The 16,266-nt window shown below is 39.0% G+C and overlaps 1 protein-coding gene across 4 annotated transcripts in view; it reads right to left on the minus strand.

Annotated features, from left to right (window-relative positions):
- SPPL3 (signal peptide peptidase like 3) overlaps nucleotides 1-16,266 on the minus strand; it is a 122,064-nt gene that overhangs the window by 13,989 nt on the left and 91,809 nt on the right. For all 4 annotated transcript variants that reach the window (XM_019950204.3, XM_019950205.3, XM_033837052.2 and 1 more), the window contains exon 3: nucleotides 3,416-3,504. In XM_019950204.3, the coding sequence (XP_019805763.1) occupies nucleotides 3,416-3,504 (89 nt within the window). The remainder of the gene's footprint in view (nucleotides 1-3,415; nucleotides 3,505-16,266) is intronic.

The raw sequence follows: 16,266 nt of genomic DNA on the forward strand, positions 1-16,266 counted from the left end.
CTGTCCTGGTCTGTGCTTATCCTTTTTGGTATCCATGGCCCAGATTAGGCACTGAAGAAATAACTTTTGTTGAGGATAATTTTAGCACAACACAAGAGGTAGATTCAAGGAAATTACCATTAAACAACCACCAACTACTCTTTAGATGCTGATTAACAATGAGAAATACAAAACTGATGTTACCAGGTAAATTCCTTCCACTGCACGGACTGACTTAACCATTTATTTGAGGATAAAATGGTACTTAGATACATACTACTGATTTCTTTTAGGTTTATGTGATGCAATGCACAACAGATTTGTAATCTGGTTTAAGTACATCATTTGTATATATGCTATATAACAGGAATTTAAAGGAGTTTCAAGTGTATGTAGTGATTTGGTTTAAACTATTGATAGAAGGTAAGCTGCTATGTAATAATTTAACCCTAAAATTGGATACTGACACTGGGTTTTACCTGGTTCCTGTGAAGTTACTGGTATGGTATTTTACTTAATATAAGGATCTGTGTCATCAGTTTTTGTGTGTGTGTGTCATAAGTTTAAGAAAAGGCTCATTATATTTAAATGATTCTACTTACTGTATTTGTCATGCCCACTTTACATTGCTGGGGACAATGAAACACATTTAACTCAGTGAAAATTGGGCAAGTATAATTTAGTTGATGGGGTAGAAAATGAAACAGATATTAAGTGATCTCTTTTCAATTTAGTTTCTAAGATCCTCCATCAATATTCTATTAACTTTATGTTAGATCTCCAGTCTTTCCTCCCTATTAGGCAGTGACCTTGATTTGTCCTACAAGTCACGCTTATTCTCCTCCTCTGTGCCTGTATTATATGCTCTTCCCACCTGGAGGAACTTCTCCAGCAATCCAAGTTCACTGTTTCATGTCAAATTCACTTTCTCCAGGAGAGTCCCTTACTAAGTTGACCCACTGTTGCGCACTTTGGCTTGCCTTTCTCTTTTTTCTCTTTGTACATGGATGTCAAAATGACTTCCCTCTGGTGCTTACTCTGATCTATTGATAGTAGATTCTGAGGCTATGGTAAGGGTCCATAAGAAAAAGTACCTGCTCTAGGTATAGTGTGGAAAGTGGTATTTGCTCTGTCTTAGCACTTTATTAACACCTTGGGAAGTATTTTGGCCACACTGCCTGCGTGACAGCTTGAGTACCAGCTCTTGTACTTTCGCATCTTTCAAAGTACCTAATAAATGCCAAGCGCATGGTAGGTACCCAATATCAATCTCTTAGTATTATCAAATCAAGTCTCCTTACTTCTAAATTCAGTTCTCTTTCTATAATACGCATTACCAATTTTCTAGTACAATTTACATACCATAAAATTTACCCAGTTTAAGTGTGTAATTCAATACTTTTTTTTTTGTAAGTTTACCAAGTGTGAAACCATCACTATAATCTAGTTTTAGAACATCTTCATCACCTCAAGAAGATTCCTCATGCCAGTTTACTGTTAATTCTCCTTCCCATCCCTTGCCCCAAGCAACCATGAATCTGTTTTCTGTCTCTATATAGTTGCCTTTTTGGAAATTTCATATAAATGGACTCATACAATATGTAGTTTTTCTATCTGACTATTTTTACTTAATTTTTTTTTACTTAATTTATTTTGTTAGTTATTTTTGGCTGCGTTGGGTCTTTGTTGCTGCACGCGGGCTTTCTTTTTTCTAGTTGCGGCGAGCAGGGGCTACTCTTCCTTGCACTGCACAGGTCTCTCATTGCGGTGGCTTCTCTTGTTGTGGAGCACGGGCTCTAGGCGCGCGGGCTTCATTAGTTGTGGCACGTGGGCTCAGTAGTTGTGGCTCACAGACTTTAGACCGCAGGCTCAGTAGTTGTGGCACACGGGCTTAGTTGCTCTGCAGCATGTGGGGTCTTCCCGGACCAGGGCTCGAACCCATGGCCCGTGCATTGGCAGGCGGATTCTTAACCACTGCGCCACCAGCGAAGCCCTACTTAACAATTTTTTAAAAAATTAATTTATTTTATTTTTGGTTGCACTGGGTGTTTGCTGCTGCGTGTGGGCTTTCTCTAGTTGCGGTGCGCGGTCTTCTCATCGTGGTGGCTTCTCATCTCAGAGCACGGGCTCTAGGCACACAGGCTTCAGTACTTGTTGCTTGCAGACTTAGTTGCTCCGCGGCACATGGGATCTTCCCGGACCAGGGCTCGAACCTGTGTCCCCTGCGTTGGCAGGCGGATTCTTAACCACTGCGCCACCAGGGAAGCCCTTAACAGTGTTCTGAGGTTCATCTATGTTGGAGCATATTTCAGTAATTAACTTTTTTTAATGCTGAATAGTATTCCATTGTATGGACATACCATCTTTTGTTTATCCATTAACTAGTTTATTGATCTTTCAGTTGCTTCTACTTTTTGGCTATGATGAATAATGCTGCTGAATACTTGCCATATAGCACACTTCTGTTTTTTCAAAGCAAACATTCTTTAAAATCTTAAGTATCAGAAAAGATACAATAGTTTTACAAGTACTTCAAGTAGCTATCTTTAAGAATCACTAAATGAATTTATGATCAACACCTACAAAATTATCAACCTCACCAAAGGATTTAAATGAAGTTATAAGCAGGCAGATACCCATCTATCCTGTTCGTCTTTAAGAAAATAAAGAGGGCTTCCCTGGTGGCGCAGTGGTTGGGAATCTGCCTGCCAATGCAGGGGACACGGGTTCAAGCCCTGGCCCGGGAAGATCCCACATGCCACGGAGCACCTAAGCCCGTGTGCCACAACTACTGAGCCTGTGCTCTAGAGCCCGTGAGCCACAACTACTGAAGCCTGTGTGCCTAGAGCCCACGCTCCGCAACAAGAGAAGCCACTGCAATGAGAAGCCCGCGCACCACAACAAAGAGTAGCCCCTGCTCGCCACAACGAGAGAAAGCCCGCACACAGCAACGAAGACCCAACGCAGCCAAAAACAATAAATAAAGTAAAATAAATCAATTTATTTAAAAAAAGAAAATAGGGCTTCCCTGGTGACACAGTGGTTGAGAGTCTGCCTGCCGATGCAGGGGACACGGGTTCGTGCCCCGTTCCGGGAGGATCCCACATGCCGCGGAGCGGCTTGGACCTGTGAGCCATGGCCGCTGAGCCTGCGCTCCGCAGTGGGAGAGGCCACAACAGTGAGAGGCCCGCGTACCGCAAAAAAAAAAAAAAAGAATCTTGGCAGCAAGCTTTTAGGCATGAATTAAAAGCAGTACACAAGAAATCCGTAATTCAGGTTCAGAACATAAGACTTTAACAAATTATACCATACAGATTTAATTTTATTATTATACCAAACATAATCCTTGAACCCAGTAAATTATCTACTGGGGTTATAGAAAGAATCAAATTAAGACAACTACATGTGAAAAGCTAATTGTCATAAAATGCCTTACTATTATTGGTGCTGTTGCCATTGAAAGACCCAGAAGAACTGTTACTGTCTTTCTCCTTATCTTGATTTTCAAAGTCCATATTAAGGGACCTGTGGGAAAAAATTGTATAAGTAAGTTTTAGTTTTACTTAAGCAGCAGACCAGAAAAGTCAGTAATGAGACATACTTTTAAATGCTAAAGCATTAGGAAAGAAAGGAAGATCTGTTTTGAACAGCTCTGCAAAACACTTCTTGATGCCACATTTAAAAAAACAATCTACATTCCTTACAGTGTCAGTTCAAGAGTTTTCTTGACTGCAGGTAAAAGCATTCCATTGTGGCTGAATATTCCAGCCGTATCTCTGTGTACAGCTTTAATTACTTCCTTATGCTAAATACCTAGAAGGAGAAATATTGGGTCAAAAGGCAAGCACAATTTTGAGACTTTTACATACCACACAATTGCTTCCAAAAAGGGTGGACCAATTCACTCTCTGAGAACAGTGTATAAGAGCACTTGTTTCTCTACACATTGCCAGCTCTCATTCAACAACACGGATTTGAGTTTTTGCCATATCTGGGAATATCCAAGGTATTGGAGAGACAATAGTGAGTAAAATAGGCTCTCATGTATTTTACATTCGAAGAGGGGGGAAACTGACAATAAACAAGAAAAATAAGTTAAATATAGGGTAAGCTAATGGTAAGAGCTAAGGAGAAAAGGCAGGAAATGGAGAGGGTAGATCTGAAATTTTAAACAGGGTAGGCAAGGGAAGGCCGCACTGGTGTGATTTCTGAGTCAAGACCTGAAGGAAGTAGACACAGTCAATCTGGGGGACTAAAAATGCTGTCTCTGTCCTAATTTAGAATTCTTTAACTATTAAACAATTTTATGTACCTGAGCTTGCCCATTTCTCTTTCTGTGAACTAACTGTTCAAGTCCTTAGCTCACTTTCTACTACTGCGTTCCTTTAAAGTGTTTGTGTGTCCAAAAGAACTTCCTGTGATGGTGGAAATGTTCTGTACCTGCACTGACTTATTTGGTAGATATTAGCCACGTGAACACTTGAAATGTGGGAGCACAACTGAGGAACTGAATTCTACATTTTATTTCATTTTAATTAATTTAAATTTAAATAATTGGAGAGCTAAAACTATAAAACTTTAGACAAAATATTTGTGACCTTGGATTTGGCAGTGGATTCTTACATATGACACCAAACACACAAGTGAAAATTTGATAAACTGGACTTCATCAAAATTAAAACCTTGTGTGCTGCAAAGAACACTTTCAAAAAAATGAAAACACAACCCCAAAGGATGGGAGAAAATACGTGCTATTATGTATCTGATAAGGGCCTTACATTTAGAATACAGAAAGAACTCCTCCAATTCAATAAAAAAAAGACAACCCAATTAAAAAGTGGGCAGACTCTGAATAAATATTTCTCCAAAGAAGATAAACAAATAGCCAATGAGCACATGAAAAGTTCTTTTTTTTGTTTTTTACATATATACATGTACATGAAATATTTTTATTGTTGTTTTACAAAAACAGGGTCATACTATTCACATTTTCTGCATCTTGCTTTTTTTGTATTTTATTTTACTTACTTTTTTATACAGCAGGTTCTCATTAGTCATCCATTTTATACACATCAGTGTATACATGTCAATCCCAATCTCCCAATTCAGCATACCACCACACCCACCCCCTGCTGCTTTCCCCCCTTGGTGTCCATACGTTTGTCCTCTACATCTGCGTCTCTATTTCTGCCCTGCAAACCAATTCATCTGTACCATTTTTCTAGGTTCCACATATATATGTTAATATACGATATTTGTTTTCCTCTTTCTGACTTACTTCACTCTGTATGACAGTCTCTAGATTCATCCACGTCTCTACAAATGACCCAATTTCGTTCCTTTTTATGGCTGAGTAATATTCGACTGTATATTGTACCACAACTTCTTTATCCATTCGTCTGTCGATGGGCATTTAGGTTGCTGCCATGACCTGGCTATTGTAAATAGCGCAGCAATGAACATAGGGGTGCATGTGTCTCTTTGAATTATGGTTTTCTCTGGGTATGTGCCCAGTAGCGGGATTGCTGGGTCATATGGTAATTCTATTTTTAGTTTTTTAAGCAACCTCCGTACTGTTCTCCATAGTGGCTGTATCAATTTACATTCCCACCAACAGTGCAAGAGGGTTCCCTTTTCTCCTCCACACCCTCTCCAGCATTTGTTGTTTGTAAATTTTCTGATGATGCCCATTCTAACTGGTGTGAGGTGATACCTCATTTTAGTTTTGATTTACATTTCTCTAATAATTAGTGATGTTGAGCAGTTTTTCATGTGCTTCTTGGCCAGCTGTATGTCCTCTCTTTGGAGAAATGTCTATTTAGGTCTTCCGCCCATTTTTGGATTGGGTTGTTTGTTTTTTTAATATTGAGCTGCATGAGCTGTTTATATATTTTGGAGATTAATCCTTTATCCGTCGATTCATTTGCAAGTATTTTTTCCCATTCTGAGGGTTGTCTTTTTTTTTTTTTTTTTTTTGCGGTACATGGGCCTCTCACTGTTGTGGCCTCTCCTGTTGCAGAGCACAGGCTCCGGACGTGCAGGCTCAGCGGCCATGGCTCATGGGCCCAGCCACTCCGCGGCATGTGGGATCTTCCCAGACCAGGGCATGAAACCACGTCCCCTGTATCGGCAGGCGGACTCTCAACCACTGCGCCACCAGGGAAGCCCCTGAGGGTTATCTTTTTGTCTTGTTTGTAGTTTCCTTTGCTTTGCAAAAGCTTTTAAGTTTCATTAGGTCCTATTTGTTTATTTTTGTTTTTATTTCCATTACTCTACGAGGTGGATCAGAAAACATCTTGCTGTGATTTATGTTCAAGAGTGTTCTTCCTATGTTTTCCTCAAGAGTTTTATAGTGTCCGGTCTTACATTTAGGTTTCTAATCCATTTTGAGTTTATTTTTGTGTATGGTGTTAGGGAGTGTTCTAATTTCATTCTTTTACATGTAGCTGTCCATTCTTCCCAGCACCACTTACTGAAGAGACTGTCTTTTCTCCATTGTATATCCTTTCCTCCTTCGTCATAGATTAGTTGATCATAGGTGCGTGGGTTTATCTCTGGGCTTTCTATCCTGTTCCATTGATCTACATTTCTGTTTTTGTGCCAGTACCATATTGTCTTGATTACTGTACCTTTGTAGTATAGTCGGAAGTCAGGGAGTCTGATTCCTCCAGCTCTGTTTTTTTCCCTCAAGACTGCTTTGGCTATTCGGGGTCTTTTGTGTCTCCATACAAATTTTAAGATTTTTTGTTCTAGTTCTGTAAAAAATGCCATTGGCAATTTGATAGGGATTGCACTGAATCTGTAGATTGCTTGGGGTAGTCTAGTCATTTTCACAACATTGATTCTTCCAATCCAAGAACATGGTATATCTCTACATCTGCTGGTATCATCTTTAATTTCTTTCATCAGTGTCTTATAATTTTCTGCATACAGGTCTTTTGTCTCCCTAGGTAGGTTTATTCCTAGGTATTTTTTTCTTTTTGTTGCAGTGGTAAATGGGAGTGTTTCCTTAATTTCTTTCAGATATTTCATCATTAGTGTATAGGAATGCAAGAGATTTCTGTGCATTAATTTTGTATCTGCAACTTCACCAAATTCATTGATTAGCTCTAGTAGTTTTCTGATGGCATCTTTAGGATTCTCTATATATAGTATCATGTCATCTGCAAACAGTGACAGTTTTACTTCTTCTTCTCCAAATTGTATTCCTTCTCTTTTTCTTCTCCGATTGCCATGGCTAGGACTTCCAAAACTATGTTGAACAACAGTGGCGAGAGTGGACATCTTTGTCTTGTTCCTGATCTTAGAGGAACTGCTTTCAGTTTTTTACCACTGAGAATGCTGTTTGCTGTGGGTTTGTCATATATGGACTTTATTATGTTGAGGTAGGTTCCCTCTATGCCCACTTTCTGGAGAGTTTTTATCATAAATGTGTGTTGAATTTTGTCAAAAGGTTTTTCTGCATCTATTGAGATGATCATATGGTTTTCATTCTTCAATTTGTTAATATGGTGTATCACACTGATTGATTTGCATATACTGAAGAATCCTTGCATCCCTGGGATAAATCCCACTTGATCATGGTGTATGATCCTTTTAAGGTGTTGTTGGATTCTGTTTGCTAGTATTTTGTTGAGGATTTTTGCATCAATATTCATCAGTGATATTGGTCTGTAATTTTCTTTTTTTGTAGTATCTTTGTTTGGTTTTGGTGTCAGGGTGATGGTGGCCTCACAGAATGAGTTTGGGAGTGTTCCTTCCTCTGCAATTTTTTGGAAGAGCTTGAGAAGGATGGGTGTTAGCTCTTCTCTAAATGTTAATTCACCTGTGAAGTCATCCGGTCCTGGACTTTTGTTTGTTGGAAGATTTTTAATCACAGTTTCAATTTCATTACTTGTGACTGGTCTGTTCATATTTTCTATTTCTTCCTGGTTCAGTCTTGGAGGGTTATACCTTTCTAAGAATTTGTCCACTTCTTCCAGGTTGTCCATTTTATTGGCACAGAGTTGCTTGTAGTAGTCTCTTAGGATGCTTTGTATTTCTGCGGTGTCTGTTGTAACTTTTCCTTTTTCATTTCTAATTTTATTGATTTGAGTCCTCTCCCTCTTTTTTTTTTTTTTTTTGCGGTACACAGGGCTCTTACTGTTGTGGCCTCTCCCTTTGCGGAGCACAGGCTCCGGACGCGCAGGCTCAGCGGCCATGGCTCATGAGCCTAGCCGTTCCGTGGCATGTGGGATCTTCCCGGACCAGGGCACGAACCCGTGTCCCCTGCATCGGCAGGCGGACTCTCAACCACTGAGCCACCAGGGAAGCCCTTCCTCTTTTTCTTAATGAGTCTGGCTAATGGTTTATCAATTTTGTTTATCTTCTCAAAGAACCAGCTTTTAGTTTTATTGATCTTTGCTATTGTTTTCTTTGTTTCTATTTCATTTATTTCTGCTGTGACCTCTTTCCTTCTGCTAACTTTGGGTTTTGTTTGTTCTTCTTTCTCTAGTTCCTTTATGTGTAAGGTTAGATTGTTTATTCGAGATTTTTCTTGCTTCTTGAGGTAGGCTTGTGTAGCTATAAACTTCCCTCTTAGAACTGCTTTTGCTGCATCCCACAGGTTTTGGATCGTCGTGTTTTCATTGTCATTTGTCTCTAGGTATTTTTTTATTTCCTCTTTGAGATCTCTTGGTTATTTAGTAACGTATTGTTTAGCCTCCATGTGTTTGTGTTTTTTTTCCCCTTGTAATTGATTTCTAATCTCATAGCACTGTGGTCAGAAAAGATGCTTGATATGATTTCAATTTTCTTAAATTTACTGAGGCTTGATTTGTGACCCAAGATGTGATCTATCCTGGAGAATGTTCCATGCACACTTGAGAAGAAAGTGTAATCTGCTGTTTTTGGATGGAACGTCCTATAAATATCAATTAAATCTATCTGGTCTACTTTGTGTCATTTAAAGCTTGTGTTTCCTTGTTAATTTTCGTTTTGCATGATCTGTCCATTGGTGTAAGTGAGGTGTTAAGGTCCCCCACTATTGTGTTACTATCAATTTCCTATTTTATAGCTGTTAGCAGTTGCCTTATGTATTGAGGTGCTCCTATGTTGGGTGCATATATAATTGTTATATCTTCTTGGATTGATCCCTTGATCATTATGTAGTGTTCCTTCTTTGTCTCTTGTAACATTCTTTATTTTAAAGTCTCTTTTATCTGATATGAGTATTGCTACTCCAGCTTTCTTTTGATTTGCATTTGCATGGAATATCTTCTTCCATCCCCTCACTTTCTGTCTAAATGTGTCCCTAGGTCTGAAGTGGGTCTCTTGTAGACAGCATATATATGGGTCATGTTTTTGTATTCATTCAGCAAGCCTGTGTCTTTTGGTTGGAGCATTTAATCCATTCACGTTTAAGGTAATTATCGATATGTATGTTCCTATGACCATTTTCTGAATTGTTTTGGGTTTGTTTTTGTAGGTCCTTTTCTTCTCTTTTGTTTCCCACTTAGAGAAGTTCCTTTAGCATTTGTTGTAGAGCTGGTTTGGTGGTGCTGAATTCTCTAAGCATTTCCTTGTCTGCAAAGCTTTTGATTTCTCCATCGAATCTGAATGAGATCCTTGCCGGGTAGAGTAATCTTCGTTGTAGGTTCTTCCCTTTCATCACTTTATCATGCCACTCCCTTCTGGCTTGTAGAGTTTCTGCTGAGAAACTCTGTTAACCTTATGTGAGTTCCCTTGTATGTTATTTGTCATTTTTCCCTTGCTGCTTTCAATAATTTGTCTTTAATTTTTGCCAATTTGATTACTATGTGTCTCAGCGTGTTTCTCCTTGGGTTTATCCTGTATAGGACTCTCTGCGCTTCCTGGACTTGGGTGGCTATTTCCTTTCCCATGTTAGGGAAGTTTTCGACTATAATCTCTTGAAATATTTTCTCGGGTCCTTTCTCTCTTCTCTTTCTGGGACCCCTGTAATGCGAATGTTGTTGTGTTTAATGTTGTCCCAGAGGTCTCTTAGGCTGCCTTCATTTCTTTTCATTCTTTTTTCTTTATTCTGTTCCACAGCAGTGAATTCCACCATTCTGTCTTCCAGGTCACTTACCTGTTCTTCTGCCTCAGTGATTCTGTTATTGATTTCTTCTAGTGTATTTTTCATTTCAGTTATTGTACTGTTCACCTCTGTATGTTCTTTAATTCTTCTAGATCTTTGTTAAACATTTCTTGCATCTTCTTGATCTTTGCCTCCATTCTTTTTCCAAGGTCCTGGATCATCTTCACCATCATTATTCTGAATATTTTTTTTCTGGAAGGTTGCCTATCTCCACTTCATTCAGTTGTTTTTCTGGGGTTTTATCTTGTTCCTTCATCTGGTACATAGCCCTCTGCCTTTTCATCTTGTCTTTCTGTGAATGTGGTTTTTGTTCCATAGGCTGCAGGATTGTAGTTCTTCTTGCTTGTGCTGTCTGCCCTCTGGTGGATGAGGCTATCTAAGAGGCTTGTGCAAGTTTCCTGATGGGAGGGACTGGTGATGGGTAGAGCTGGCTGTTGCTTTGGTGGGCAGAGCTCAGTGAAAAGTTCTTAACAACACTAGTCATCAGGGAAATACAAATCAAAACCACAGTGACGTATCACTTCGTACCCACTAGGATGGCTGTAACCAAAAAGTCAGATAATAACCAAGTGTTAGGAAGGCTGTAAAACTGAGACCATTACACGTTGCTGGTGGGAAATGTAAACTGGTGCAGCCACTTCAGAAAACAGTCTGGCAATTTTCAATTTCTTTAATAAGTATAGGGCTATTTGGGTTACCTATTTCTTCTTTTTTTAAAAATTAATTAATTAATTTTTGGCTGTGTTAGGTCTTCATTGCTGTGCGCGGGCTTTTCTCTAGTTGCAGCCAGCGGGGGCTACTCTTCGTTGCAGTGTGTGGGCTTCTCATTGCAGTGGCTTCTCTTGTTGTGGAGCACGGGCTCTAGGAGCATGGGCTTCAGTAGTTGTGGCGCACGGGCTTAGTTGCTCCGTGGCATGTGGGATCTTTCCCGACCAGGGCTCGAACCCGTGTCCCCTGAATTGGCAGGCGGATTCTCAACCACTGTGCCACAAGGGTAGCCCTACCTATTTCTTCTTGAGTGAGCTTTGGTAGATTGTACCATTCATAAAAATCTGTCCATTTCACCTAAGTTGTCAAATTTATTGGCATAAAGTTGTTTATAGTAGTCCCTTATTATCCTTTTAATATCTGTAGGCTCTAGTAATATCACCTCTCTTACCCCTGATATTAGGTTTGTGTCTTCTCTTTTTTTCCCCAGATTAGTCTGGCTAGTGGGTTACCAATTTTATTGATTCTTTAAAAAAATCAGCTTTTAGTTTCACTGATTTTTCTCCAGTAGAGGAAATCTATTTGATTTACTTTGGTTTTGATCTTTATTCTTTCCTTTTGTCTACTGAATTGGGTTTCATCTGCTCCTTTTTTCTAGTTTATTAAGAAAGGTAAAAGCTTAGATCATTGATACTTTTTGCTCTATTCTAATCCAGGCATTTGGAGCTACAGTTCCCTAAGTATTGCTTTTGCAGCATTCCATAAATTTGGTGTGTTGTGTTTTCACTTTGTTTTAATTCAAAGTATTTTCTAATTTCCTTCTTGATTTCTTATTTGATACATGGAAGTGTGTTACTTTTGTTTCCAAACATCCGGGAATTTTCCAAAGCTCTTTCTGCTCAATTCAATCGTGATTTGTTAGGAATTAAATGTTTGTGTCCCCCACAAAGTTCAATTTTTGAAGCCCTAACCCTCAATGTGATGGATGGTATCTGGTGATGGGGCCTTTGGGAGGTAATTTGGCTGAGGTCCTGAGGGAGGGGCCCTCACGATGGGATTAGTATCCTAAGAAGAGAAAGCAGAGAGTTTGCGTGTGCACTCTCGCACTCTCTCCTTCTCTCTCCTGGAGCATGCACACACTGAAGAAAGACCATGTATGTGAGCACACAGTAAGAAGCAGGTCATCTGCAAGCCAGGAAGAGAGTGCTCAACAGAACCCACCCATGCTGGCACCCTGACCTTGGGTTTCCAGCCTCCAGAACTTGAGAAAACAAATTTCTGTTGTTTAAGCCACCCAATCTGTGGTATTTTGTTATGGCAGCCCCAGCTGACTAAAAGAGATCAGAGATCATACTTTGTATGCCTTGAATCCATTTACTGAGAATTTTTTTTTATGTCCCAAAATACATTCTATCTTGGTAAATGTTCCACATGCACTTGAGAAGAATGTGTCTTCCACTGTTGAATGGAGTGTTCTATAAATGTCAATCAGGTCAAGCTGGTTGAGAATATTGTTTAAGCCACTATATCCTTACTGATTTTCTGCATACTTTGTTCTATCGATTACTGAGAGAGAGGTACTAAAATCTTCAGCTACATTTGTGGATTTGTTTTACTTTTTCCTTGAACTTACATCAGTTTTTGCTTCATGTATTTTGAAAATCTCCTATTAGATGCACAAACATTAAGGATTATTATGTCTTACTGCTTAACTGACCCCTTTATCATTATGAAATATGGTTTTTTTGTCTGTGGTAATATTCCTTGCTCTGAAAGTTGCTTTGTCTGAATCAATATAGCCACTCCAGCTTTCTTTTGATGAGTATAAGGTGTATCTTCTCCCAACCTTTTACTTTAAATTTTTTCTGGCTTTATATCTATAGTGTGTTTTTTGTAAGCATCATGTAATTGGATCTTGCTTTTTAATTCAATCTGATGACTGCTGTCTTCTAACTGGAGTTTTTAGACCAGTTTCATTTAATGTGACTATTGTTACGATCAGGTCTGAGACTATCATGTTTGTCCTATCTCTTCTGTTGTTGCTCCCCTTTACCTGCCCTCTTTTGGATTAACACAGTATTTTTTATGATTCTGTATTATTTCCTCTGTTGTCTTATTAGCTGTCTCTGCTCTTTTGTTTTAGTGGCTGTTGTACAGTTTATAGTATACATCTTTAATCAGCACAGCCTACCTTCAAGTTATATGGCAGTACTGCATATATAATATTAAAACCTGATAACAGTGTACATTTATTCCCCCTCAACCTTTGTACTATTATTACCATGCATTTTATTTTTACATGTTATGCTATGAATGCCATACTATATTATTATTTTTGTTCATACAATTATCTTTTAAGGAGTTTTAAATAATAAGGGGGAAAAAACCCTTTTATATTTATCACTGTAGTCACCATTTCTTTCTTTTCTTTTTTTTTTTGGCTATGTCCTGCACGGCTTGCAGGATCTTAGTTCCCTGGCCAGGGACTGAACCCAGGCCAGAGCAGTGAAAGCACTGAGCAAGCCCTAACCTCTGGACTGCCAGGGAGCTCCCATGTAGGCGTCATTTCTGGTGATCTTCATTCCCTTGTGTAGACCCAGACTTCCAACTGGTACCACTTTTAATCTGCTTGAAGTACTTCCTTTAACACTTCTTGTGGTGCAAGTTGGTTGGTGAAGAATTCTTTCAGGTTTTGTGTGTCTTAAAACATCTTTATTTTTTCTTTTCTTTTGGAAGATACATTTGCCATAGAATTCTATGTTGACAGTTTTTCTTTCTGTACTTTAAAGCTGTTGTTCCACTGTCTTCTCACTTATATTGTTTTCAGTGAGAAATCGGATTCCCTCCCACCTCCCATCCCCTCACCCCCTCAGCTGCTTTTTGGATTTTTTTAATCACTGGTTTTGAGCAATTTGATTATGATGTGCCTTGGTGTAGTTTTCTTCACGGTTCCTGTGCTATGGGTTTACTGAATCTGTGGGTTATAGTTTTCTTCAAGTTTGGAAAAATTTTGGCCATTCATTCTTCAAGCATTTTTCAGTCCCCCTCTTTCTTCTCTTCCTTTCAAGGATCCCAATTACCATATTAGGCCACTGGAGATTGCTCTTTGATTTCCAATGATAGCTCAATGACACTTTTCATTAAAAAAATTATTTTTTCTTCTCTAATTCTCTTTGGATAGTTTTTATTGCTGTGCCTTCAAGTTCATTAATCTTTTCTTCTGTAATGTCTAACTGCTCTTAATCTAACCCTATGTATTTTTGATCTCAGACATTGTTGTCTTCATGTCCAGATGTTTGATTTGGGTATTTAAAAATATCTTCTATGTACCTACCTAACTTCTTGTACATATGGAATATATTACCATGGGTCACTATTACACAAAACAGAAATCTGGCTAAATGAGGTTGTGAGGCCCCATATATTTGCTCAAACATGGAAGATACATGCATTCCAGCTTTATAAAATGACATCCTGGACCTAAGTTTAGCAGATCCCAGGCTTCTATGACTGTGGTCTAGTAATGGTTACCCACACTGCATAGCTGACAGCAAACTTAAGCTGTTAAACAGAGCCTCTGTAGAAGACCCTGCCTCCTGAGCTATCCAGGGACCATTGTGAGTTATGGGCCTTTATCCCAACTTACTTGGCAATCTTTATTAACTCTCCAGATATGAAATTGCTTGGCTGGACCTAGAACAGTCTGTTCCATCTTCATAGAAGACTACCCTTCAATGCCCCAACCCCTGCCATCACAACCCTATTGTTATTACTATGCAATAACATACAATATGATATTTATACATCATAATGTTATTACTAGATATTCCATCCAGATTGTATCTTAGCTATCTGCTTAACAAACAGCAAGTCTAGGTTACTGAAATCAATGTTTATATGGTAACAAAAAGATTGAGCTATGGCTGTTCCATCACAGACAACCATTTACCTTACGGAAAAAGCCATCTAAATTATAGCATATTATTTGCTATTTTCAGTTTGTCTTTTCACCAACTATAACTAAACAGGAAAAAGTTACGGGTGTCAGTTGTAGGAGGCAGACAAATTTCCAATTATCGATGCTCATACAGACCTACATTAAGAACCTACTACTAAGAATCCAAGTAGAAGAGATGGTCTTCTGACTATGCAGCCGTGGATTAAAATATTTTTAATAGTTAACCTTTATTGAGCTTATACTTTCAGGCACTATGCTAGGAGCTCTGCAATCAATATTTCTTTTGATTCATAGAATAACTATAATTAAAAATGTGACTGCATTTGGAGACAGAGTCTTCAGAGAGAGAATTAAATTAAAATGGGGTTGTTAAGGTGGACCCTAATCCAATATGACTGCTGTCCTTATAAGAAGAGGAGATTAAGACAGAGAGAGAGACAGATACACTAGACACATGCACACACAGAGAAAAGACCACAGGAAGGGCACCATCTACATGTGAAGATGGTCATCTATAAGCCATTTCAGAATGAAACCAACTCTGCCAATACCTCAATCTTGGACTTCTAGCCTCCAGAACTGTGAGGAAGTAAATTTCTGCTGTTTAAGTCACCCAGTCTGTGGCACTTTGTTATGGTAGCCCTCACAAACTATACAGAGATGCTCTATTATTATCCCTATAGTAAGGAAACCAAGGTTCTTATTATACCACTCTGCCTTGGCTGTATCATCTCCCCTTACAAAACAACCAAAGTTCTATATTTTTTATGAAAAAGTAATATATATGATTATTAAAAACTCAAACAATACAGAATGGTACAAAAGACTCCTATAATCGGGACTTCCCTGGTGGCGCAGTGGTTGAGAGTCCGCCTGCCGATGCAGGGGACACGGGTTCGTGCCCCTGTCCGGGAGGATCCCACATGCCGCGGAGCGGCTGGGCCCGTGAGCCATGGCCGCTGGGCCTGTGTGTCCGGAGCCTGTGCTCCGCAACGGGAGAGGCCACAACAGTGAGAGGCCCACGTACCGCCAAAAAAAAAAAAAAAAAAAAAAGGACTCCTATAATCCCTATCTCCAGAGATATATATGTTTGGTATATATTTTGCCTTTTAAAAAAATGAGGATTAATATGTCATCTCACAAGTTAATTTTCATTCAGTAGTATGCCAAGACTACCTTTCCACATCAATACATACAACTCCTTTTCATTTAAAAACAACAAAAAAAGCTAAGACTATTTCTCCTTGGGTTAACTTGATCTGACATTATTTTTGGATGAACTGCATATATCCTGCCTTATTAGAAAGAAACAGTAAGAAAAGCAACCTTTTACAAGCAGATGATATGGTTTGATCTTGATGGGTGGGGTATAACCCGACAACTGAGCCTGCTAGATAAGTAGTGTCAGAAAGAATGACAACTGATCAACATTTTTCAAATTTAAGTTGATGTATAAGTATAAACCCCAGGGTGCATTTTTTGGTCACTTTGATGTACATTTAACAAGTAGTTTATCACAGACAGT

The sequence above is a fragment of the Tursiops truncatus genome, chromosome 13 (genome assembly GCF_011762595.2).
Source record: "Tursiops truncatus isolate mTurTru1 chromosome 13, mTurTru1.mat.Y, whole genome shotgun sequence".
In the NCBI taxonomy this organism is placed as follows: domain Eukaryota; kingdom Metazoa; phylum Chordata; class Mammalia; order Artiodactyla; family Delphinidae; genus Tursiops; species Tursiops truncatus.